General features: G+C 46.8%; 3 protein-coding genes across 9 annotated transcripts in view; 1 reads left to right on the top strand and 2 right to left on the bottom strand.

The window, feature by feature from the left end:
- Positions 1 to 26,216, top strand: part of LOC128876443 (peroxisomal leader peptide-processing protease-like) — a 31,368-nt gene that overhangs the window by 2,778 nt on the left and 2,374 nt on the right. The window contains exons 1-3 of one of the 2 annotated variants that reach the window (XM_054122835.1): positions 15,104 to 15,190; positions 25,124 to 25,842; positions 25,989 to 26,188. In XM_054122835.1, coding sequence (XP_053978810.1) covers positions 25,151 to 25,842; positions 25,989 to 26,188 — 892 coding nt within the window. In that variant the 5' untranslated portion in view covers positions 15,104 to 15,190; positions 25,124 to 25,150. Of the gene's footprint in view, positions 1 to 15,103; positions 15,191 to 25,123; positions 25,843 to 25,988; positions 26,189 to 26,216 lie in introns of those variants that run through there. The other variant, XM_054122834.1, reaches the window with a different exon arrangement.
- On the bottom strand, positions 670 to 22,904 carry LOC128876444 (ion transport peptide-like). Of its 6 annotated transcripts, XM_054122838.1 has the most exons (5): positions 16,758 to 16,827; positions 15,210 to 15,405; positions 3,699 to 4,237; positions 2,818 to 2,938; positions 670 to 1,636 (listed from the first exon to the last, which is right to left on the bottom strand). In XM_054122838.1, the coding sequence occupies exons 3-4, from the start codon at positions 4,232 to 4,234 to the stop codon at positions 2,818 to 2,820; spliced, it is 657 nt and encodes a 218-aa protein (XP_053978813.1). In that variant the 5' UTR covers positions 4,235 to 4,237; positions 15,210 to 15,405; positions 16,758 to 16,827; the 3' UTR covers positions 670 to 1,636. The 6 variants fall into 6 exon arrangements, 5 of the variants coding, with proteins under 5 accessions (XP_053978813.1, XP_053978814.1, XP_053978811.1 ...); XR_008457032.1 differs by lacking the exons at positions 15,210 to 15,405; positions 16,758 to 16,827 and adding an exon at positions 18,722 to 18,941 and having other exon boundaries at positions 2,414 to 2,938; XM_054122839.1 differs by lacking the exons at positions 15,210 to 15,405; positions 16,758 to 16,827 and adding an exon at positions 22,773 to 22,904.
- LOC128876447 (uncharacterized) lies at positions 4,246 to 7,553 on the bottom strand. Its single transcript, XM_054122842.1, is given in 2 exon segments — positions 4,246 to 4,851; positions 4,854 to 7,553. Coding segments are annotated over 2 exon segments (522 nt in total). The 5' UTR covers positions 5,272 to 7,553; the 3' UTR covers positions 4,246 to 4,747.

Genomic DNA, 26,216 nt, shown 5'->3' with positions numbered 1-26,216 from the left:
TCGAAAACGAAATGGAAGTTGTCGCCGTGATATCGTAGCAGTCATAACAATAATAAGTATACTATAAACTAACAATATAATATAATATAATAATAATAATAATAATAATAATAATAATAATAATAATAATAATAATATTAATATTAATATTAATAATAATAATAATAATAATAATGATAATGATAATAGCGATAATAGTAGTAGAGATATTAGTATATAGTAACAGGTGTAGAAGCAGTTGTTATAGTAGGTAGTCGTAGCCGTCGTAGTCGTTCATCGTAATAGCGAGAATAGTATTAGTAGAAGTAGTGACGGGGACAGTAGTGGCAATAGCAATAGTAGAATCAGCGGTAACAGTGGTCGTTGCAGTCACGGTAGTGGTCACGATGGAGAAAGTAGCGAGTAGCGATAGAATGGTACTGGTAATGAAACAATAGAGATAATGTGATCGGTGTTACTAAATATTAACGGTGTCCGTGAGTCATTCAGGATTGTTTCAATGCCCTTTTTTCTTGCCAATTGTATGATAAAACTGGATGAAACTCTACCGTACAACTAAATTTCTCAAACAAAGTTTTACGAGCGTCTCGAAAACATACAAGTCTCTCGAAGCTTGAATTTTCCAATGAAAAAATTTCACGCCAAAACCGATAATGGACTTTTTCTCTCTCTCTCTCTCTCTCTCTCTCTCTCTCTCTAAGCTATGTACTTTACTTATCGAAAAAACATATCCTGCATAAGTAACGTGTACGATCGTTGATTTTTGCTAAGGAAGTATACCGATATAAAAGAAAATAAAAAATAATAATCGTCGCAATAACGAACGACGATGCTCAACATAAATAATTAATTAATAATTACTTGGATAAAAACATGGCGCAATACGCGAGCGCAAATATTCTGTCGACTAGATTCGTATGGGTTCATCGCACGTACGATTCGCACATACCGCTCCGTTTTCATTATTTTGTTGTACAACCTTTTTGCGGGAACGAAAACGACGAAGACGATGATCGACGACATGATTGATCGTGAGATGTGTAAAATTGTTGTTTAGATAAATACCGGTTTAGCTGTTTCTTTTTCAAGTAAGAACAGACTCAGGAGCAAACGAACAAGTTTAATTTCAATTTTACGAATTTTTTCCTATCCAACTTGTTTATCTACTACGTGAACTTGGACCAGGAAAAGGATATTCGAGTCGTTGATTTAGTTGATCGCCGACATAGTCTTCGTCGTTGCGTTCAGTCGTATCGAAAAAGAAAAGAGGAGGTATGATTGTGTTGCAGCGTGCTCCGAATCCCCAGTTCAGGAGTGTTCTCGGTGTTACGGACGTCGCGAAGGATGTATCGTGAACGAATGTCGGGGATCTGCGATATTCTGCGTACAATCGTCGCGATTGTGATCTGGAAGTCGCTGGCTTCTCGTTTCCCACTGTTCTTCGTCGACCTCGTTAAAATCGTTCATCGCTGGATGTCGTAAACGGACCCTTCGCGATGAAAGCGCGTCTGTACTCTTTTCCTCTTATTTCTTGCGGCCTAGGTACTCGACCATCTCCTGGAACTTTTCCTTCTCGTCCTCGAGCAGCAACGCTTGAATACAGCTTGTGAAGTATTGCGTACCAAAGCAGTTTTGCCTACGGGAAAATATGGCCAACAACTTGATTAGACCAACAATTGTTTAGATTATTTTGCATACATCGATGCCAGGTGATTAGGGGCGCAGGTCATGTTATTTGTTTAGGATCCGTTTGTTTAGACTTTTTTTAAGAGCGCAAATGTGCCTCGGTAATCTATGCTAGGCCCAAATTTTCAAAGTTAAACAGCGCATAGTCGTTGCGTTAGGGCGCGAAAAACAAACGAATCCGTATGTAATATGCATTAGCTTGCGAATAAGAGAAGAGACGCGGACGTTTGACGCGACTATGTTTGACAAAAATGTGCGAGACGCAGGTGTTATGACAAAAGTGCAGGCTGGCCAAAAAACAAGAAAAAGTGCCGCCGTTGTCTCCAACAAGTACCTGCAAAAATATTTTATCGTCGTGGAAATACATTTTGTCGGAGTATTGTCGAGGACATCCTGTTTCCTTTGGTTCTCTGAAAAATCTTCGTTAGCGTCAAGTCCAAAATTCACGTCTTCGACGCAACGAAAATCGTAGACACAAAAAATACGTTTCACGAAAGTGTCGACAAAAATATGATGGCAAACCGTTGCTCGCCACATTTGTGAACAATGTCGAAAAAAGGATTCGTGAGGATAAAGGGGATTCGAGGTGAACTTGTTCCGCTCCCTGTACCCTCCCTGTTGGACCGTCAATTATCATTGTCCACTTGAAAGAGTAGGATAAAAAGGATAAGAGAGTGTAAACTGAATTTGTCTCGTGTTACCTGTCGTGGATTCAATGTGAAATTACCTAAATACGTGTACAGCATGTGCGAATTTCGTGTATCATCGTGTGTAGCAGGTGCATCGTTGAGTGGTGGTTTGTGAATTCTTGGCACGACGTCGAGGCGAACCGTTTGTGCGATATCGGGAAGCAACTAGGTCAATTCGGAAAGCACAAAAGTATCGATGACGAGAATTCATCAATGAGCAACGAAAACAAACTTGTACGACGATGGCAAAATAGGAAGAGAAAAACGGGAAACGAAGAGAAATTGAAAAATAATAAGCTTTCGTGGATTTAAGAGAGAGAAGTTGGATGAGAAGGCAGTGGAAAGCGGGGAGTGGCCAGGACAGACGCGAACAGAATGGGAAAGCTAATGCAAAAATAAAAACGCGCATAAAGGAAATCATAAACATAAAAGAAGAAGCTACCTAAACCCCAGGATCCGCTCCGTGAAGTTGCTTGATCCATGTTTGGATCTTCTCTACTTCGTCCTGCAGCAGTAGCACGTCTAAGCATCCTTTGAAGTAGTCTGACGTGAAGCAGTTTTTCCTGAAAACATTTCAAAATACAAACGCTACAGGTGGGGCAGACCCTTGATTTCACGGACGTATGTTTATCTTGCGATCCGTCCTAGAGATCCATGTTGCTGAAAATAAACGAGACAAACGTTTCCGCTGGGAATCATTGTTTCAAACTCTGTCAAAGATCACAGGGATGGCTGTTAAGCCGCGATTAAACCGAGAGATCGAGGCAACCGAAGGCACATGTGCGAACGTACGTCAAGATTCGAGCACACGTGCCTTCGGTCGCTTTCGTTCCTCGATCTGTAGACTGTCTTCCAATTGCGAGATTATCATACTTGTACGCACGAGTAGTATAATGGAATAGGAGAATTGGCGCGAGTGGTACGAAAACAGGAAGCAGAGCAAGGGGCGCGGCTCTGTTCGGTATAACAGTGGCTATGGTTGAGCGTGTCGCGTGGATAACACCAACCAACCAAAACGCACCTACGTAACGAATTTCCTTTCTTTCGCTGCCATGACGCAACGAAACCGTTCGATTTCGCCGAATAAAACCGACGAAGCGAAAAATTCCCGTCAAGCTAGCACGAGCGGAACTTCGCAACGGAAGACACGTGCCCATCGACCGAGCGGGCGCCATATGCTTCGGTCGTTCGAGTCCATCGAGGATTCGATAGATCCCTCGTAAAATAAATCTCAGCGCACACTGTTGCTCTTCGTGAGTAATCAGTTGTCTAATTTGGAAGTCTTGTAGCGAAACGCGGATATCTAGAACCGTGGATGATTACCTGCACAGTTGATGCAGCTGAGGTTCTCGGAACAGGTTGTAACAATCCTCGCAGATACGATCCAGCCGGGCGAAGATGCTCTTGTCGTATATACCCTTACATTGGATATCGATGAAGGACCTTTTACCCAAAGGATGCCCGTTCAGGATTCCAGCGTCCGTTAGACCGATACACGAAGACACGAGTAACAGCGTCACCGACCAAGCCAACACGGAGACGAGTCTCGGGCAGGGTATCGACACGGATGATGCGATGGATGATTCGCCCGACAACGACGATAGCCTCGAGCATGAGGTCTGCTGCACGCTCCAGGTGTACGGCGATAGGTTCGACGTCGACCACGTCGCCGACGACGACAGGCCGTTGGACGACGACGGTGACGTCGCCTTCGTCGTCAGCGTCGGGATTGGCGTGGTCGTGGACGTCGACGCCGACGACAGCGACACGGTCGAGATGGAAGACCGAGACGCTGAGAATGGCAACGATAACGACGAAGGAGACGACGATGGCGATCGAAGCCTCTGTTGTCGATGCATAGTCTGAAACAAACAAGAACAAGCGCCTTACGAACGGAAGCTAACGCGATTGAGAACAGATTTAAAGGAGATCATTGATCGAGTTCGGTCCGAGTCTAATTTTTCAATAACGAAACGAATATAACTCTCCTACCATCGGCCTCTTTAAGCATGTAGAACCGTCTACAAGGGTCTACCGACCAAGCCTGGCCGGCTGAGTCCATCTAGTAGACCGAAAAAAAAAAACGCTCTAATATCGGTCCTGATACCAAGAATACCTATTCCTCTCTGGCCAAAAATAGTTTAGTTTGAATACACCGAAAGCCTCCAAGGAGAGCGTAAGGGGCCTCCAAAGGATAAGTGGCCTGGATTCCTTTCGATCTCCGAGAGGCCTCAGGGTATACGTATTCGTAAGTTTTGGTATCCCTACGATCCACCACTCGAAAAACTCCCTTCCTTCGCGCTCTATCTCACTTTGTTGTGGCCGTAATAACAGCCTTTCCGCGACTGTGTCTTGACAGGGGCAGACATCCTCTACGATAACAACGACAACAACGACGACAACGACGACAACGACGACAACGACGACGACGACGACGACGACGATGATGACGACGACGGCCCTCTCGGAGAACACGGGCTCATCGAGCCTCCACGGTCTCGAGGCGGTTCGAGAGGTAAAAGTAAAGATGTAAAGCGCTCCTAACCAGTCCCGCGGCAGTCGCAGTGAATGGACCACACGCAGGTAGGCCCCACCTGTAAACGTCCTGAACCGACAACTTCATTAAGCGGAGCCGAAGCGCAGAGCAGCACGGCACGGCACGGTACTGCATAGCAATGCGCGGGACGAAAGGGACCTTCTTATGCGAGGCGATGCGGGGCAACGCGAGATTCTCGAACACACGACGGCTTCTCGGTTCCGTTCTTCTTTTCTCTTTTTCTTTTTTTTTCATCCCCCCACTCTGTTTCTTTTTATCTCTCTCTCTCTCCTGGTCTCATCGGCGGCACCTGCACACGCTGAGGAGAGCGTTTCGCCCAGTTCGCTTTTTTCGGAACATAATCACCGCTCCCGGGTGGGATCTTATTTTTAGCCACGACCGATTCTCGGAACTCTCAAACCGCTTCACTCTATATCGGACCCCCACCTGGTAATTGCCCGAGGCCCGATAATTTGCCTCTAAAGTCGCTCAGTGTCGATCGTTAAAGACCGTCCGACGGATTTTCAAGCCTCGAGACCACGAGATCACCGCTCGATCGTTGATCATCGGCTGTCCCGGGGCACGCTACGCGACGATAATCGTCCACGGAACCCTTTAACACTTTGCCCTCCCTTCGCTTGGTTCGGCAGCCTTTCTATTCATAGATCTCGCGAGTCTCGCGATTCCAGTACCTATCCAGGACTGAGATCGGAGATTACGATCTTCGATCGCTGTATTCGATTTCAGGAAACGGTAGAGGCCTTTTTTTGGTGTTAAAGTCAGCCAAGTTTGCACTTTGTTTCAGTTTTCTACGTTAAAAAATGTAGGTTGCAGTTGTTGCCGCTTTTTGTTTCGATAGTGGACACTTGGGGAAAGCGTTAAGAAAGTAGGCGACACTCCATGTTCCACGGAACGAACTCTTCAATTCCAAGAATAGATGGTTAAACGGTGGAATAAAAGTAATCGGGTAAATGCATTCTTTATCTTCTTCCTTTAGTCTTTATGTAAGACCGCAACTTTCTTTCCTCGCGTTCTATTTAACCTTGTCAGATTTTATGGTGTAACGCGTGTATACGCGATACTTAAAAGTATACCTTCCCGATGCTTTCCCGATTAAAAGTCCGAGTGAAAAACAGGAAATGAAAATCGAAGGGTGCAAGGACTGAATGAGTGCAGGTTGAGAGGGATGAAAAACGAAACGCAGCGGGCGGAGGACGAAGGGGTGAAGAGCAGAAAGTGGAGAGTGGACAGTAGAGTGGAGTGGAGAGCAGAGAGCAAAGTGAGTGTACGTAAACGAAGAAAAAGTCAATGGAGACCGGTTGCTCGACAGGTGAGGTCTTTCCTCAGCCAAGCTACGCACAGGTGTGCAATCTGCAAATCCCCTTTAAGCAAAAAACCATACACTCTTCGGCACCGTTTCACGGTTTTGTCGCGCGATGCCATCCAGCTCGCGAGTTCTGCGCATACAGTGGACTCGCGCAAGTATTCGTGCAGCCTTAAACTCAAATAGCTAATACAGCGCTTATATTTTTTTAACGCTAAAAATCCTATAAAATCTTGTTCTAAATGTACTAGAGATCATACTAGAGATGATACTAGAGATCATTGGTGGAGAAAATACGATTACTTCTGCGAGCCACTGTACGTACACACGTCGATGCTTGCGCGTGGCCAGATGCGAGTTTTTCATGCGTACGCGATTTACGTTTCTACGAAAACCATATGGCTGAAACGGATCTCTTCGTCGATTTTCATCCGTCGTTTCTCGACTCGACGCGACGTTTGAGAATTCGAAAAAAGCTCGTTTCATGGAAAGCGAAAGAGGAAGTTTATTCGAATAACAGATGAGGAATAAGAACGTATGACGAACGTTGAACGTATCGCGAAACTATAAACAACTATTTTCCACGACACCTTGATAACCGAACGATGGAATAAATTACGGTAAAATTACCGAAAGGATCCAGCGAGATGCGTCGAACGTAAGATGGGCACAGAAAGAGGTTGAGGGAGGACGAAGAGAGCAAGAGCAGAAGAGGAGGAAGAGAACAACGTCCAGACGAGTCGAGTCGAATCGAATCGAGTTCGGTCGACGGGGATAAGAGGAAGGAGCCACGAGGGCGAAACGGTCTATATCGTTAGATACATCGTTGACTCTCCTCACCAGGTGGTCCTTTTCCTGTGCCGGATGACTCAATCGTGAGAAGGAGTTGCTCGACGAGCTCACGAGGGGCCCTCTCCTCGCTAGGAGGACCCCGTGCACTTCGCGCACGGTCTCGTGCGTGTGTCTGTGTGTGTGTGTGTGTGTTTGCTGCATTTGTCCGTCTTTCCCACTACATTCGCGCACCGTACACACGCGACTCCGTTTCTTGCACGGCCTCCTCTTCTTGCGAGAGAGGAGGCCGCCGTGATATTCTTGCCGACGGCGATGGTGTGCACACGCATACGAAACCGATCTCGTCAAACGCCCAGCTTATTCCGAATAGGATTCTCCTTTTTACCTGTGCGATTCTGCGTTCGCGCGTGACAAGGAGGATGGTATTCGTTAGCCCTTCTCAAACTTTTTCTACGAACAAACTTGGTCGAACGACCTGAAAAATGTACATTTTTCAGTTTTTCGTAGCTGTCATCGGTGCTATCGTTCATAGATACGACTATTTTGTAATCGTATACGCGTTTACCGATTCGAATAGCACAGTTTGGGAAACGCTAGTAAATGGACGGAAATAGAAGGAGGTGGGAACGGGTGTTTAGAATGGAGCCGTTGAGGGAAGTAAAAAAGGAACGACGATTAAGAGACGTACAGAGAGTTCAGGGTGAAGAGGAGAATGGAGGACGAGACATGGAACCCTCTAATTAGGCACTTGGCCGCCACCGATATTCTCCGCTAAGTATGCAACATGTGCCTCGCGGTACGCGGGTTATAGCATGCGGAGGGATAAAATGAAAAGGGACGAGAGAATGCCAGGGATAGGAGGGGCACGGGGAGACAAAATGAAGACGAAGAAATAGGCGCTGAGTCGAGAGGCTCGAAAAAGGATAAGAGTCGTAAATCAAGCGACAACGAGGCGGCGCGGCGCGGCGGGGCCAAACGAGAGTCACCGATCCTTAAATTGATCTACGGACTTTACGTTAAATAATCCTAATATATCGAATTGGTTGCGCTGTTCGAACGGCTCGTTTGAAATCGACGAGTTTCGAGGAAAGAAATCGGAACGAGTTAGCAAACTCTTTTTCACGATCTTGTTCCCTCGATCATCTCGCCGAAACTCGGGTGTTATTTTTTCAAGCAACTGCTCGAGAATCAAACATCTCGGAAAACAACGGGAAGACGAACACGGCGGAGATGATATTTCGAATAGAAGCGAATATCGGCGAACGAGGGAGCACTCGATCAGCCCACGGAGAAGGGAAGGGAAGAGAGAAGAGAAAGGAATTCGTTTGTGTTGCGGTAGAAATACCTAAACAGAGGTCGAGGCTGGAAAGCAAACAGCAAGAAGACGAAAGGATATCGAAGAATCTATAGTCGGACAAGGTTCGAGAACTTTCTGGGTAGGCTCTGGGTACGTAGCTAGAGGTACTTTGAAAGTGCCGCGAAAGTGCTGGTTATCTGGTCACGATCGAAGATCAAAGTGGTGGGATAGGAAAAGGAGAGACAGAGAGAAGAGAGAAAAAGGGGGAGGGAGCGAGGGGAGGTACGGCGGGAGAAGCCGAAGAACTTGGAGGAGAAGGAGAGATAGGCGGGTTGAACGGACGACGGAGGATCGAGGCGTCCGGCGTCCTCGATCGCGGGATCTTGGAGCAAAACTAACGATCTCCCGCTCGCTTGTAAGATCAACACGACGATAATTTAATACACGAGATCACCACCCAGGTGTGCTCTGACGTGTACAGATGCTGTTTGTAACCTCGACGAGAAGGGAAAGGCTGAGTCGACAGAAGCCGGGTGCCTGTATGCGATTCCAATTGCGAATCCGAGCTCTTCTTCTTCCCCGTCCACCAACACCCCCACCTCCAACACCGACTCCTTTTCAATTCTTCTTTCGTTCCTCTTTCATTTATTTCAGCGCGAGAAAGTTCCCAATATTGCGGAAAGAACGTCGCGGAGTACTGGAGTACAACTGTTCGCGATAAATTATAATTGAACCTAAGCGAAATCGGAAAGAACCGGTCAAACGTAATTGGGTCCTTCGAAGAGGACGATCGAAATCCTCGCCGTTAAACTTATCGGCCGCTATGTTCGTTAAAAAGAAACGCGATCCCGACTACGATCGTGTATCGCAACGCCTTTAACGAGTAATTATTCTCGTTCAAGTTTCCTCGCGAACAAGTCAATCTTTCTAGACCAGTGGTCGCCGAGCCGTCGCTCGCTCGCAATCAATTGCCCGCGACAATGATTTTATAGTCGCTCGTCTTAATTTCAAGTGACAAGAAGAAAAATTGAACTTATTGCCCAATTTAGTTGATTTTCTTTCGTGGACTTTGATATAGAGAATCTAACCAATCGTCTCGAAGGGGGCTTTCAAGAAGATGGCTCATCTCCAGAAACGGAGTCGATAACTTTTACGAGCATGGACGAGGAAAAGTATGATTTAGTTGACAACTCTGAACAACGAATACAAGACATTTTGCTCACCAAAAATGTTGCGTTCTATACGGTAGCTCCTAAACTAACTTCCTCCGAGGATTAACGATGACTGTTCTGGACGGTTCGATCGCGAGGTACCGGCAACCTGCAGCCGTGTTCGGATGAAAGTCATCGTCGGCCGAGCACGCCGTAGCAAAAAGAGGGTACGTTTCTGGCGTCATTCGTTTTCGTGGAAACAACTGGGATACTACGAATCGATCGACAGGATGGAAAAACTGAAATGCTTACGCCGTGATTCGTCGGTTCTCGAAGAGAGGTAACATAAATAGAAGAGCCAGTGACGTCAATCGTTCGCGTTAATTACATAAGAACAGTCCTATTAACCTACGCCGACGGCGAACGACGATTAAACGTTAAGCAATTCCGATAAACTGTCCCGGGCACCGATCGTTTGTTGATCGAAACGTTCCACGCGTTCGATCCTGGGGGATTTCCATGTTTCGGAGCAACCGGAGTTCCGAGAATTCGGCTAACGAATCACCGGCGAACCGAGTTATTCGTTGGTTAATTTGATCGAGAACACGAGGGCGATTACCATCGCGGCGACACGCTTTTATTCGCTGCCGCGTGTGTTACGGAGTGGAGAAAACAACTGATACAATTGGACAAGAGTAAGCTTTACGGCGGCTGACCTTGAACCATTTATAAGAATAGAATTTGACAAAGAAAGAGACAAATCGAATGACGTCGGTCGTTAAGCTCGTGATCGATCAAATTGAAACTTTCGTTACGAAACAGAGTTCATTATATCGTCCTACTGTCTGCTTTCTTTTAGCGTTGGGACTGCTCGCGATATTTTTGTATTCGGCTAACGACGCGCGACTAACGCTTCCATGAAAGATTCGAACATTGAATCGTTCCGATGGACTCGCAATCTGTCCTGATTTCTTCGATTAAGCTAACCGTCGAACGGTCGTAACGGCGTGGAAAATATGCGAGACTCGCGCGAAGACTCTGTCCGTTCCGGAGTCGAACAGGAAAATTTCACAGAACGGAGTCAAGGCCCGAGATCGTCTAAAGACAATCGATGGAAACTTATTTCCATGGAATTCGCCGAACAGATGAGGTTTCTCGTGACGAGCTCTTGTGTCCAAGGCGAGCCAAGCACAGCTGCGTCCGTATGCAACTTCGTATGTAACGCACGTAGTCGACGCGCGGGTATTTGCAAAGGAATGTTCAACAGGTGTGTCGTTCGGATTGAGCTTTATACGCGCGAACACGCCTTTTCTTTCGCCCTCTTTCTCCCTCGTGCCCTCTGTTTTCCTATCGTCCAATCTTTTGTGCCGATTACGGCGCGAGTACGTCGAGGTTGTCGATCGCATAATCAGCGTAACGGCGAGCATCGCTCAGCGAACCAACGAAAAGGCTAAATAAAAACCTTCCAAAGAGTATCGTTCGATTCTACGCTACTAGAGGTGTTTTTTTTTCCATTGGCTAAAATTTGAGTTCGAGGGGGAAAAACCACCCTCGAAGGTATGGATGAAACGTGTACTTGGTCCGATTTCTTAAAAATAAACCAAATTGAGAAGAATATTTACGAAAGTCTCCGATATGAAAGTGTCTGAATAATTTCAGCCCCACACGGGAGTGATGGGGGCCTTTCCAGTGCGCGATGCGACTCCATAAGAATACGTGCAGCCGTTGAAAGAAGAAGAGGGAGAGGAAGAGAGAGAGAGAGGGAGAGAGAGAGAGAGGGAGAGAGAGAGAGAGAGAGAGAGAGAGAGAGAGAGAGAGAGAGAGAGAAAGACTACTGTTTCTGCAGACCTTGCTGGCGTTAGTCTTTCTCGGTATGCTCGGAATGGTTCTCCAGCTCGGAGGTTAAGAGGAAGCCGCGAGGGGAGAATCACACGATTTATTTACGCGATCCGGCTGGTCAGGCCGCCCGGTTAGACTCGAGAAGTGCAAGACCGTACATGCGCTATCTCGCATATGTAGGACAAAGCCTGCTCTGTGGTGGTCTCTTCTATCGCGGTTCTGGTCATCGTTTCAACGTTACTCTCCAAGTTCCTATTTCAGCCTCGCGGTCTGTCGATGCCGTTTCATAATCGCCATTTATCGCCGTTACGGTCGCAACGAAAATAGCCTTCGCGAACCGTCGATAGGCAAGTCCTTTGGCTACATGGAAATCTCAAACGAAGAATAGAAGATAAGAGTAGAGCGTGAACCCGCGGCGTGAACCGATGGCAGAATCCGAGGAACGTATCAGCGAAGACAACGGTACCGAAGTAATGGCGGCAGGAATACGAGCAGTTAAACGGCAGAGACAGAAATGGGAGCAGGAGCAAAAGCAGAAACAAACGCAGTAACAGAAACAAGAACAAGAGAAGCAGCAGCCAGCGCTGGCAGCAACGTCGCGATTGGACATTAGCTTCGAACAGTGTAGTGGGGCAGAGCAAGCATTCCGGCAGGGCAGACAGCTTGGCGTCCTATGGTTCGCATTACGACGAGCTGTGTGTAGCCTTTCTCCGTCTTTCGCTTCTCTCGTTTCGCTTCACCGCATTGTGAGCTTGCTGCGCGTTTCGCTGTACGTGTACACTTGCTCGCAAAAGTCTACGTACTGCCAGTGGCGTATTACTCCGTAGACCAGTGGTCGGTAACCTTTTTTCACCCTGGTTCCACTTGGACCAACAACATTTTTTTTACCAAACAGTTACACGAATTTGTTCATTCGTTTCGGTATCGTTTCGGTATCGTCGTTATAGTTTGGCCCAGTTCCGTGATTCTTTCGATACTTAAAGCAACCGACCTTCCAATCGATTCTACCTCTCGAATAGAGAAGAATTCGATTAGTCACAAACCTGCTCGAATCGAGACGCGAATAAGACTACTTCGCCGGTCGAACTGCCTTTCGTAGACGCAAATACTCTTGGGAAACGTGCTTTCGAGTCTATTTTCGAACGGTGAAGGGGGTGCGATTAAAATCAAACACCCGAGGACCGAGCGCTGTTTGAAAAGGCGGGCACTACGATCTAATGCGATTAATCGCTGCTACGGCTTGGCTCGTAACACGAACCGAACGTAAAACGTCCGCAGTGGTAAATGCATTCCGTTCTCTTTAAATAGTTTCGAGGGAACGTACGAACTCTCGACGACGTGCGGCCGTTGGTCTAAGAAAAGATCGGCACGGTATTTACGGATTCGCGAGTCGCGTTTCCAGAAACACCGCGTTTTACATCGCGGAAATGACGCAACTTTCGCCCAGATTTTCCCACCAATCGAGATCGTCGTGGATAAATTCAAGTCAACGTGGCGAGGAAGAAAGTAAAACTCGCGGTCGTCAGAGTAATCTAGTAAACAAGGATTCGCTCCTCCGAATTTAGTATTATAATTCGCTATAATCAAGAGGTGCACCAGTTATCTAAAGATCACAAGCCATGCTCGAAGCTTGCGAGAAAACGCGCGCACACATTTGCTGAGCGAGTTTCTTGAGAGGCGTGTCGCCATGAGCTACAGGTGGTTGTTGCACGTTCCTCCTACTCTTTCTACGACTTCTTCCGCTGCCGTTTCTTATCTTTGCTAATTTCTTTCTCTTTGTTCCTCTCGTTCTGTTTATCCCTGCTCGCGTTTCCATGATAAGCGCACAGGTATACCTCTGATTTGTCTATTCGCGCCACTATTCAAACGGCTGTAACGTTCCCTTATGGAATATATTATACAGTGACGTAAATGTCGAGCAGTGCAGTTGGTGTTTGTAGGCTCGGGTCCGAAGAGACCCAGCCTCAGCCGTTAGAGGGTTAACGCTCGATGGTAGGCCGCGACGACTAGGCGATTTACGACTGGTCAAAGCAAACGGTTACCGTACTCACGCGATAGCAGGCGTGTTATTCTGAACCTTTGATTTCCGCGAACTGTAAACACAGAAGAGTTCTCGCGGCTGGTAAAGCTGTTCCTTGCATTCGTTATCACGAGAGGTATAAATTTTCTCACGAATTCGAGTACACGCATATCAGAGGGCTGGAGATACCGAGCCTGGATGAAATTCAACATTCTACCGGCAGAAATTTGTAGAAAATGTTATTTCGCTATCGGTTAAGATTTTCTATCGTCTTTGTAGCACTGTGCGGTACTCTCTGTGCTCGATCGGGAACCTCCAATTTCCAACCAAGAAAAAATACAGATCCGTTCTTAAAATAGATTTTTCCTTCGAGAGGCTGACTTCTGAGCCCCTTCTGTTCCGCATTCGATTCGATTCGATTCGATTCGACTCGATTCGAATCGTGTCGGAGCAAAAACGATACATCTGCTCAACGAGAGGAACACTGCTGAATTTCTCTCTCTCCTTCACCTCTTCGTGTGTTGGTCTTTCAAGCATGAGTCAACTCGTGTTTGGCCCTCGCTCGTCGGCCCTGAGTAAAAGATTCTCTGAATGAACTCTAAAGATAGAGATCCCCTGCTTCCACTGCTTCTCTCGAGCTTGTGCCCTCTCTTTCTCGTTAACCTTCTCGACAGCATGGTCGAATTCAACTCGTCCACGTCCGATTCCGTTTAAACTTTTCGTACCAGACGCCTTTGGGTATTTGTGCCTCTCAGAAGCCAGACCGATCAACTCTGCGATACAAAAAGTAAGCGAAATCGGCGTTACGACCGTTTCATCTTAAAATATTGATGAAATAAATAAATGTAGAAAAAGAGCAGTCGATTCCCCAGCCTTCCCAGAAGCCCATTCGTTCAGAACTCGCATCTGCCGTGAGAACCGAACTGTCTGACGAAATATCTCGCCAGAAATTCGATATCCAGTTTGGGAACAGACTTCGGTTGAACGTTAAATTCGTGACGCTCGACGCTTATCCAGATAAAAAAACGATAAACCACTTTTTGTCCATTACTCGTCCAATAAGGATCGACGTCTGAAATGACCGAGCGATGGGAACGGTCTCGCGTTTTGCTTCAATTAACGATGGAAAATTTGTAACAGGATAGTTACAGACTGTTAATTCCTTACATTTCTGGAGAACGTACCTTCGTACGGCTACTCGTTTCTCTATCCATCAATCTATTCGCTTGGTTATTCATGTATTCGTCTATCTATCCATCAATTTACTCATCTGTATAATCGTATATCTGTCTATTTATCCATTAATCTATTCATGAATATGTTTATATATTCATATGTCTCTGTATCTATGATATATACTCGTCATCGAGTTTCAACGAATAGAAACGTGTTCAAGGAACCATTCGACCGAATAAATGTCGCAAATAAATCACCGCACGTATTATTTGGAATAAAATTGTTTCCATCGCTGAAACGGAAGCAGAAAAACGTACCGCGCAGACGCTGTCACGATTTTCGAAAAACTCTACCGCCTGTTGATTCTTCTTCGTCGCGATCAAGCGTCGCGCACCGACTAAAAGTGTCGATCGCAGAAATAATTGAACGATAACGATACACCGAAATTAATTTTCACGTCGACAGATTAGAAAGCCATTTGAATAATTTCAACTCCCAAAGATTCGCAACAGTCGCGACCTCCCGTGTTATCGCGAGCTACGTAAAAGCGGGACAGATTATCCAGGCAAACCGTAGTCAAAGTCACTTACCATTTTCACGGATACAACGAACTCGCGTTAAACGAGGCGGAGGTGTTGAAGAGAAACGACAACTCGAACTGTCCCACTTGCGGTGTACAAGTAACGTATTAAGACTTACATTTAACGCTCTTCGCCCCGTCTTTTCGCCTTTCTCCTTTTAGCCGCCTCTTTCGATTTCTTTTCGCCGCCTTAGCTTTCTTTATCTTCCGTTTTCCGTCGAGGCTCCTCGGTCCTCTTCCTCCTTTGCTTCTTTATTCTGCCGAGGGGCACCTTTTCGATTCGTTCGCGTATATTTGCACAATGAATTTCTTTGCCTAGAAAAGTATGTTTCGGCTTTGTCTCTCTTCTCGTTCTCCCTGCCCTCCCTCCCAACTGGCTCGATGCTCACTCTCACTCACTCCCTCTCAGCGGATTTCGGAGCCGGATGGTAGGATCTTTTCTTCGAACCACTTAAATCGATATGAAATCGACGAAAAACCAACGTCACTTCGCGTTTAATCTGGACGAACGTCGGTGCGATTGTCACGAGTGGTGCGATTGCGTTGTCACCGGTTCTTTGGAAAATTTCATTTTCACCTTGACTATGGTTTTCACTCGAACACTTCCTTTTTCGTGCGGAGTTCCTCAAACGTCGCGGAAGGAAACACGCGAGACAAGTACCACCGCGGAACTGTGGTATCGCGATCTCGAGAAAGGCGCGCGCGCGGCAGAATGCCTGCCCGCCTCCTCGACCACCCACCCCCTTACGGCTCCGACACCGTCGCGACCGTCGGCGTCGGGGCCGAACGACGCGAGATATATCGAAGGACAACCGTTCTCCGACGCGATCCACCGCGCACAGGTGGGCCGTGCGTGACAATCCGAACAACCGATCGGATTGGCCTTTAAACCGTGGTCCGCGATTCTCCGCTCGCTTTGCTTTTCACTTCCTTCACACATTTCTCTCTCTCTCTCTCTCTCTCTCTCTCTCTCTCTCTCTCTCTCTCCCCCTCTCGTTTCGCTATTTCTCCGACTGCGCGTCTCCGTCACTCTATTCAACAATCCACTTATCCAACCGGCCCTTCGTCCGTTCATCCATTTATGCATAACTTTAACCATCTATCGATCTGCCGATACGATCCTTCGTCTATCCATCCATATGTCTCTTCATTTGCCTATTCGTCTATTTATCCACACATCAATCTATCGGTATTAGTATTCATCTATTCGTAAATCAACGTATTCATTCATGTATTCGACTATATTGCCTTTATCTACGGCTGATAATTTCGTATTACATATTCATCTGTCTGTTAATTTAGGTATCGATCGATATATTTGGCCGCATATGTATTCGTTTATCTACTCGCGTATCTCGTTATTTACACGCCCATCGATCGAAAACATGGGCGAATAAATGATTAAATAGATCAATTGTACGGATAACTAAATAGGCAGAAGATTCCTAGATAGATAGACGAATAAACGAACAAATGTATGACTCGAAATAACGTCGATTCGTTCATCTATTTCTTACTCCATTCTTCCATATATTTATTCGTGTACCTATCTGTCTAGCAATATATTTTATATATCGTATCTACCTTCTATCGCACTTTCATAATCTCTTTCACATACCATAGCCGCTCTCTCTTTCACACAGTCAATTCACCCTGCCCCCTCTTACCAAGAGATCCGTTTCTAGTGACGGTTCCAAGCTGGATAGTGGCGGAGAGATGCGCCACTCGTGAATGTTCGGACTCGCGTTAACTATATAGCACGGACTGTAGTCGCTTGTAATATGGCCGAGTCGCTGACCAATCAGAATCCCGCGTTCTTGTAAACTCCCCCGGCGTTTTCCGCCACCTCCGCCACCTCCACCTCCGTATCCCACTTCCACCTTCGCTGCCTCTCGACATCTACAACCTCCGTCGCCTCCCTCGCTGTTACCTTCAACTTCTTTCCTTCCTCGATACTTTTGGGAATCGATCCGATAAACCGATCGTCAATTTGCCATTCCTGCGATCGTTTGCACGAGATAAACGATAATTGTCTTGCGAGAATCGATCGATTGCCCAGATCCATATCGTGTTGGATCTTCCCCGAATACTTGGAAACGGTGGAAACGCTGCTGTTCGCGGGAGCATCGAGCTGTTCTAAAAACTCTCCACTAGCCGTCCGCGTAAACTCGCGTTGCGGTTGCATCAACCAACGACACAGCTGCGCTCGTTACGTCATTGAACGTCTTATTCGAACCTGTGTCCAAGTTTTCCCTATTTTTCGTCATTCGTCGTACGTGAAAGTTTCGTACAACGTGCTCTCTCTGAAAATGATGCAATTTCTTTTGTGAAACGCCAAAGGTGATCGAACCGATAGGAGTAGACGACGCAAGAAAATCGAGGCAAAGAATGTCAATCTCGAACTTAGGAAATACGCTCTACTTCCATTATAAACGGTAGATCCGTTCGACATACATAAATTTGCTCTCCGCAACGATAAAACTATCGAATAAGAACTCGTTACGCGACGTGTTCTTTTTTCCCCGTTTCGCGTTTTAGTTATTCGTTCTTCGAATGTGTCCTCTACGTATTTTTCCCATGCGATACAGACAAAGTTGCTAAGGTAAATCAATTTGTTGCATAACGCGACACGAGGAATCTCTTTACGCTCTTCTCGCGAACTCGTTAACGAGAGTAGTTTTCTATCCACCAATGATTCATTACATTCGCCAAGTAGATTCATTGGGACCAGTCATGTCCGACTACGTATAATCGAGCCAGATAGCAATTAAAACGATTACGTCTCATTTTGCGCGTCACCGGCTTAACAGGTTAAGAGCTTCACATGGAATCTTGAAATCGTGAAGTTGCAAATCCTACGAGAAGATTATTCCGTGAAATATGATCTAGGTCTCTTAGCGAACCTTAAGGCGTTAGAGACGAGCGAAGATGCCGAGTCATTCGCAAAGTTGCGCAGAGTTGGGTCGGGGATAGACTAGGTCTCGAAAAGAATTCTGCATCGCATATCATATTTCAAGTGAAGCAATCTATTGGCTGTCGAGATATTACGTAAACGAGCTTGGAAATGTTTCGAGAAAAATAGCTATAAATGGGAGTACTCCAGAGGTTGTGCTCCTCACTTTGAAGAGCGCGCTTGTTTCAGGCAAACCTCTCAACGAAAAGTAAAAATTGGAGCAAGACAGTTCTCCAGGAAGAAGATGGAGAAGAAACCTCGGAGAATATAAAAAATAATAATTTGAGAAACCGACGCTCTCAGGAGAGGGCTCTCGATGACTCGAGATCGATGCAAGCAAGACCACCTTGAAACTCGAGTCGGAGGGCTGGTAATATCGTCTCGAGTCCTTCCACGTCGAATCGAACACTTTTACAGAGTCGCGTTTCGAATTTTGTCGAAATCGATATCCGCTGTAGTTTATAGAGAGACATTTGAGTACGAAAGTCTCCAACGTCTCTATATTCCAGCAAAGTTCTAGATGTCGCTCCGAAAAGTATTCAACTCGACACGGAAAAAATACCCTCGTCGGGTGGTATATGAGCGGTAAGGCACGTTTCTTTCACTTTTCTACGAACGGAGTCGGTCGGTTTCTCGCTTCTGGGTAGGTTTACGCGAGCATTCACTCTCTAAACTCACGTAGCGGATCGCAAAGTTGACACGGCTTCTCGTAGCGCGGCGACGGTCGTTGTCCCCCATGGTGGATCGGCCGCGCCGACGGCAGCTTCATCTCCCTCGACGAGCACCGTGTCGGATCGGAATCGGTCCCGTTGATCCCGTCGGGAATCTCAAGATAACTTCATCGTCGATTATTTCATCCAAGACCAGCGAAAGACTCGAAAGACCGACGGAACGCGTGTACAGTGTACAGTGTACACCGACGGGTACGTTTTGGCCTTATTTAGCTTGTTCGTCTCCTGTTGGTCGCGTCTCTCCGCGAGCACTCTTGTCACTATTTAAATCGTTGCTTTACTCGTCCGTTTCTCCGCTATCCGTCCCTTTTCAGAATCCTATCGACCTTTCGGTTGCATAACGGCAAACTTAACCACGATCGACGACTGTCAACAGCGAGGAGAGCTGATGGGTTTAATGTCTGTATCCGTGCCAGTCGGTACACACGCTCCGACTAATCTCCTCGCGCGCTTCGGCTTAACGTTGCGTCGGCTAGCGGGGCCCTCCTCGTACCAGTCGAATCGTTGAATTCCTCGTACACTAAATCACGCAAGTTTGTCCGGGCTGACACCTGCTCCTCCCTTTTCTACGCCTCTCCGGGTACCCTTCTCTGGTCAGCCAAACTTAGCGCAGCATCGCTTCTTTTCTCATCCACGGTTCTCTCTCCCCTAAGCGCCATGGTACTCCTTCCGTGTGTCTCTACAGAGTCTCGTACCGCGTATCTTAACCGCTCGAAAAACTTTATTTTTGGAACCTTGGAGAGAAACACCTTCGACCCAACCCCTCGGATAAGATCTCTCGGCTCTGTTCCTTGGTCGGCCGTCTCGATTGCCGAACCACTCGTGTATCGGCCTCGCGCCGACCAATTCGTGACGTTCTTCGTTACGCCAGGATCTCGGTAACTCGAACTCTCCGAGGTCCTCGGATACCAGGAATTCGTGCAACCCCCGTGAATGGTAACGAACCGACGGGCAACGATCGTAACTCGGGGAAAATACGAGTAGACGAGGAGAAAATACGACAACGAACGAGAGAACACGCGGCACCAATTTATCCGTTTCAGAGCAAAGAGCAAAGCATCGGTGATAGAGTGGACAATCTCGGTGAATACTGACTCGGACTGGTCGCGTAGGGCTGGGAGGCACGCACACGCTTCGCCATCCTCTTCTGTTACGGACGAGCCCCTCTGTAGGTACGACTACCACTTAACGCGAATGGACGGTTAAAAGACCCTCCTGAACGAGTCAAGCGGCCACTCGAAACGACTACGATCAGCCTAGGATCCTCTTTGCGCGCAACCGTTCATTGCTACACCCTCCCCCCTACCCCGATACACCTACTTTCCTCCCACCCTCCCTCATCGCCCTTTCCGACGTACCTCCGCACGCGCGTGTTCTCTCGCGGTGCATCGTGTCGTGTAACAACGAAAAGGTTACTCCGTTTACTCGCATGGCAAACGATACGCGACACACCCGAAACCCTCCGAGATTTTTGCCAATTCTCCCGAAGGAACTTGGATCGATCGAGATTACATTTCCGGTCGGGCGAAGCTTCTAGCTGGTAGCGAGGCAAGAGTTCCTTGACCTCGAGGAATCGAGTTCAAGAAAGAATACACCGTAGGATCCAAATCTGGACGGAGCGCGATTACCGAGAACAAAAACTCTTGTTTCGAGCGAGCCTTCGGCCGCCTCGCAATTTCGTTTCCGATCGAACCAACTTTCAAGGCGGAGAACTCGAAAGACTTCCGTGTCGTCGAGAGATCGAGCGCGATCGAGCCGCGCAAGACCTTCGTTTTAAAAAAGTGACACGTTCGTTTCCTTCGTTGAGAGTGCTCCATCGATCTCAACGATTCAAACCACGGCGCTAAATCAAGGATCGTTAGCGAACAGGTCGCAAACGTCTGAACGTCGAGAGAAACGATTCTAAGGAAGGAAAGGTGTTTAATAAGGTAAAAGAGAAACGGGAGAAAGAGAGAGTGTCCTTTTCAGACAAACGTGCCACGGTAGGACGCTATAAATAACTCAGCAACTTCTCTGAAAACGGAAAGTAGCTCGCCTTCGAGTTCCGTAGCAAATTCCCAGAATAGCTTTCTGGATCGGTGTTCGTTCGGTCGTTCGACCGCTTGTTTCCTTTACTCGTGATTATTGAAACCAATCGAGAGCACAATTTTCATTTCAACTCGTTTCGTCTAACTTTCTATTGTTAAGTAACGAAAAATTATTCTCTCTTTCTGCTCTGATAACCTTTAAAAGTATACACAACCCTGTTGTTGTTAAAATTAATCGACGTCTGACTATAACCGCCTACGTTCCACTATCACCAGCGAAAGCAAACAAAGTCTGCGTACTCGAGCGATTCGTTCGAATGCTCGAATAACGATCCATCGATTTACGTTCCGAGTTTGTCCTCGACGAAAGAAATTTAAACATGAGAATACCTAGTCCCTGGTTATTCGATAGAGATCATTGGCTCTCTATCTCTCCTTTTCTTCCTCGCCTACTACTTTCGACCCTCTCTATTCTCTGTTCATCCAACTCTCGATAGAATTACGCGCTTGCCTCATCATCGGCATTGTTAACGCCGACCTTCGTCATTGGGTCAAGATCGCCTGTATTCCGTGTCTTTGTGTTTCGTGTAATGTCAAACGAGAAATAAGGATGGGGAACTTGAAAAAGTCACGGTCGTCATGGTTCCCCGCGTAGAACGCTCTTCGACTGTTCAGCGCGACGGGTCAATTGAAACGGGACAGCTGATCGTATTTTTGCGATTCCCGACGAACCAATTGTTGGACCAATATCCACGATTATAATTGCCAAGTAGTTAGCAGTCATGATTGACGATAGATCGGTTTAAAAGGAGGACAGTTTTGCGACGGTGTTGTTCTCGAGCGCGTGCCCCGAAGTAGACGGAACTAAAAAATGTTCAACTGTTTAAACATACCATGTAATAACTCGGGGGACGACGAAAGCCGTCGACAAACAAGACCGAGCATGGTCGAAAACGCTTACGATATCGTTCTCGCGCGACCGTGCCAAGATGCAATTGATGTAAATTAAAGTAACGATTAGAGGAAGCGACAGAACTTGATTCCGTTCTCGGCATAACGCGTCGACAGCAGACAGCTGGACGCACACACACGCTACGCGACTCCACTTATTCGTTTGCTCGAGGCAGCGTTTGTTCGTTGACGGACTTGCTCCGAAATGGAACGCGACCACAAACAACCGAACGGGCCGAATGAGCTGTAGACGAAGAGAAATGATCGGATGAAGAACGAGGAAGGGAACGGAGTCGCGCAATTTCATTTTCTTCGCGAATCGCGTACGGACTCTGCTCGCCACTTGAGAGAGATGAAACGCAGACTTCAGAGCCAGAGTCGGGCTAAATTCTCATCGAACGTCGCGTATTTTCAGGTTGATCGTTTGGAGCAAAGTAAAGTACCGTCGATGAGATCGTTTCGGTTGAGAAATTCTGTTGAGCGAAATATAGCGCATCTACCAACAATGTTTGGGATCAAAAGAAAAAGGAACAAAAAGAATCGAACGGACGCAACGTCGCGAATAAATCACAACGTGCAATGTTTTTATACAACTCGGGACTGCTCGACAAACCAAACAATTCCACGGTTTCTTATGAGAATTCCTTCTTGTCTCGTCCTTGATCGATAAAGTTGATCGAATGAAAGGTAAAAGAAACGAATCGCGGTTGGGTTTTCACAGTTCGAAGGAAGCTTTTCAATTCGACCCGACCCGACCCGGCTCGACCCGTCCCGCTTCGTCCGGTTTCGTAGCTCCGTTCCCTGGTCACGACACGCGACACTCGACACTCAGACACACGACACTCGACACTCGACACTGAACACCGAGGACGTACCCGGAGCTCGAAGACGACGGCAAACTGTTTACGATGCGAAATCGTTTCGAAAACCGGGGAGAACTCTGCTGCTGGTCGATCGAAATAAGGAGGAAAGAATCGTGAGAATGGCGCGTGTTCGCAATCGGTACCTCGAGAAACGTACCTTGATCTGCTGTTCCTTGAATGGCAGCAACGGGCACCACGAATAGATTCCTTCTGATCCGGGCGTCGCGGCGTTCCGCGTCTAATATACACCTCTCGGCGGGTGTTCCGTTGCGCGCGTCCTTCTCTTTCAGGGGGAACCCCTTTCTGCGCCACCCCTTCGACTCGCCCATAGAATCGCCGCGTTATCGCTGCCCCCCTGGCCCTGGTCTCTCTGCTCCGAGTCGGCCGTCGCTGGTGCCATCAGCTGCCCGCCTAATTGCGAACAGGCAGAAATAGAGCCTGCAATCTTCTTCCTTGCGAATAACGAGTGGCTGACATGACGTCTTCTACGTCATCGTAGGCTCCTTCGTATTCCTTTTCGCCTCCCCACCTTCTCGGTGCTTTCCTTCGTTTCCTGACTTCTTCCCGCCCTTTCAATTTCCTTATCTTTTTCGCTCGTTTCGACGCGATTGAACCGAGACGCGCGCGCAGATCGTCTCGAGCGAGCCACGTTTCGAGAATCGCCGTAGGGAGGGGACGGAAACGTAGGCGTCGTAGAGACAACAAAAGATAGTTGATCAACGACAATTTTAGGATACACGTGGAACACCAACGACGGAGAAATTGCCTCGAGTACACGTGCCGTCGCGCGTCCTATCTCGCAACCGAGGGTGCCCGGAGGACGCTCGAGTCCGCCAGCTTCTGATTCGGCTATGAAACTATTCCTACAAAGTTCATTTTTTGCATACGCTTTCATCGAGTCGCGCAAATAATTTTTTATTCCTATTTTCTGGTCTGTAAGAAATGATCCTTACGTATGCGAAATACGTAGATTCTTAATATTTAAAAAGGAAAATATTCCACGCCGTTTGTCAATCGATATTCACGTCCGAAGCTAGATTATAAGACCGAAAGTTCTCCTGTGATCAAACGAGGACCCGCTCGAAAATAGCCGAGGAAAATATTTTTGGACTGTAATTACAGATTTCGCGAGATGAAACGTTCTTCGTCTAGACTAGAGCATAGTTAACGCCTGGCTCCGTGTATACTATGTAAATTAGACAGCAGCGTTTTCCAAACTAGAGACGGAGCGGTCTCTAAGAAATGCGCCTTACAATCAAGTGTATTCATTATAGGGAGACGTCTTACAAAAAGTTTGGAAACCACTGGTACGTATGGTATAGTAAACGTACTGTATAGGGATACCATGAGTTTGTCCTCGCGTCGGGGGCAACATTCTTCGAAACGGTTTGAAAGTCTCTGTTCTGGCGTAATATGCACTTTCCACAACCAGTTAGGCACGTACTCCGCAGTAATTGACTCGTACCGATAGTCAACGCACGGCCAAGCCCCGACGACTCTATCGGGACTCAATTATAACTCAATGATGTTCAACGTTGCGTATCCCCGTTGCGAATTACTCTCGGCGCGGTTCTCTTTCTCGTCAAGGGTGAATAAGAAGAGCGTTCGAGTTAACTCTATTAATCTGGTTAGAGCATTGCGCAATTATAAAGAAAATAATACGAGGAGAGTACGAAAGAGTGCGATACGTATTATACATTTGAATTCAAATTTTGCTCGCCTTTGCTTATCGGCCACTGGAAAGCTAAGCCAGGTTTCATGGCAAAACCAACGAGTAGAATGAAAAAGTGGTATCGGAGAGAAGATGGAATGAAGAAGGAGAGGAAGGTGAAAAGGAGAAAGGAAAGGCAAATATGTTCGAGCTAGACGCCTAGACAGCGTGGCAGCAGCCCCGGTATTGAAATAAAACGAGAATAGATTCACAATTGCACGTGCATGCAGACTCATAATGCTTCCTCTTCTTCGACATCCTGCACTTGATATTTACAAGTTACATCCAGTGGCCCATTATACCATGGGCTCCATGGAGCTTCGGATGAAATTCTCATCGAAAGAAAAGACGAATGGAGAACAACTTTTCTCTATTACCAAGTTTACCTTGTATGTACACCTATAACAGCGAAAATAGAAAAAGGACTCTGTATTATATACATATATTAAGAAGCAATGTTGTAACGACGCTTATAGCATCAATTTTCTGTACTTTCTATTTCAGGGGATTGATGAGTTTGCCTTCCGAGAAGCTCATTTGTTTCTTTTCATCTGCCGTTTTTCATCAAATAATTCTCCTTGACTCCTTTTTTCTGTTGTTTGTCGCGATGCCACGGTTACCAGAAACGACTTCTCGATAAGACGATCCTATTTTCTCCCCTATCCTTGTCGACGATAATAGATAGCTCGATAGTCTGGCGACACGATACACGCGCATCTATACGCGTCAAAGTACATTTAGCTACAAACGCGCATCGTCGTTGTCGCGATGTATTTATTGTTTTCTTTTTTTTTCAGTGAACTTTTAAATCGGAAGATATTATCATGCACACTTCAGGAAACGTTTTCATAACGAGTTCGTCTTCAACGGAAACTTGGACAACGTTTTCGTACGGCTACTCTGGTATCTTGATCGCGAAGCGTTGGGTGCTCGCTCACGGCTCCATATTGGCTTCTATCCTGAACCGATCTGGCAAGCTTTACCACCGCGTCGCCACTCTAAATCCTGGAGAATTAATATTATTTGGAACGTCGGGGTTAGTCGACGATTTAACTCTTCTGATCCATCGTGGCCGCTCATCGATTGAATCAGGAAAGCTGGTGGCTGCTTGGAAGTGTCCACTTTTGAAGGACACTTTGGAGAATTTGTTCGAGAGTTGGAAATTTCAAGAGAAGCAAGCATTCGATCGCCTTTTATTGCCGACCTTCTTAATGATCGAGTGTGGAGAAGAGCTGGTGTCCGAGTTTCTGGAAGATGAAGACGATAGAGAAACACAAATGAAATCGAAGATTCAAGAAACACTGCTCCGATTCGCGAAAGAAACTGCTGCTAGCAGACTCGTTAAAGGATCCACCGTTGAAATTGTGTCGACACCTTTCGGAAATGCCTTCTTCGCCGATACTGTGAGTCGTGGGATCGTAGGAAATTTACTTGGACTCGAAGAATGCCTGATTCTGATGGATGCTACCGTTTTCCCGGAATGCGAGGGTAGTCCTGTGTATTTGATCGATAATCGGTAATCCATTCTTCTTCTAAGCAATGTTAATCAATCCTTTCGAAAACAGTTTTCCCCTGCTGTTTGGTCTGCTCGCGCCCCTATTAATTGTGTTTCCGTTTCGTGATCTCGATCTCGATCTCGGCCTTGCAACATATTCCACAAAGCGGCTGTAAAAGTATCCGCGGCATGGTAATCGCATCGTTGAGCTGGTGCCGGGGAGAATGGGTCGACTACACTTTCGCAGTGAATTTGCTACCGTCGTTGAAGCAGATCGTTCAGAGTCGAGTCATACGAGATGAATCTCGATGTTTGGCCTCTGCGGTTCTCCCTTTCACCCGATGGAATAATCGCAACGACGAAATCGGTATGTAAGCCACTGTTCCGTGTTTCAC

This window comes from Hylaeus volcanicus, chromosome 5, assembly GCF_026283585.1.
Source record: "Hylaeus volcanicus isolate JK05 chromosome 5, UHH_iyHylVolc1.0_haploid, whole genome shotgun sequence".
Taxonomy (NCBI): domain Eukaryota; kingdom Metazoa; phylum Arthropoda; class Insecta; order Hymenoptera; family Colletidae; genus Hylaeus; species Hylaeus volcanicus.
This window is presented reverse-complemented; position numbering and strand designations above follow the sequence as displayed.

Bases quoted from the DNA above. Each gene is read 5' to 3' on its own strand.
- LOC128876444 (XM_054122836.1), bottom strand. From the start codon at position 18,781: ATGGGGGACAACGACCGTCGCCGCGCTACGAGAAGCCGTGTCAACTTT. The intron at 4,238-18,721 runs GTGAGTTTAGAG...TGTTTGTTTCAG, and splicing joins TCAACTTTGCGATCCGCTAC to ACTATGCATCGACAACAGAG. The intron at 2,939-3,698 runs GTAATCATCCAC...AAATGTTTTCAG, and splicing joins CAGCTGCATCAACTGTGCAG to GAAAAACTGCTTCACGTCAG.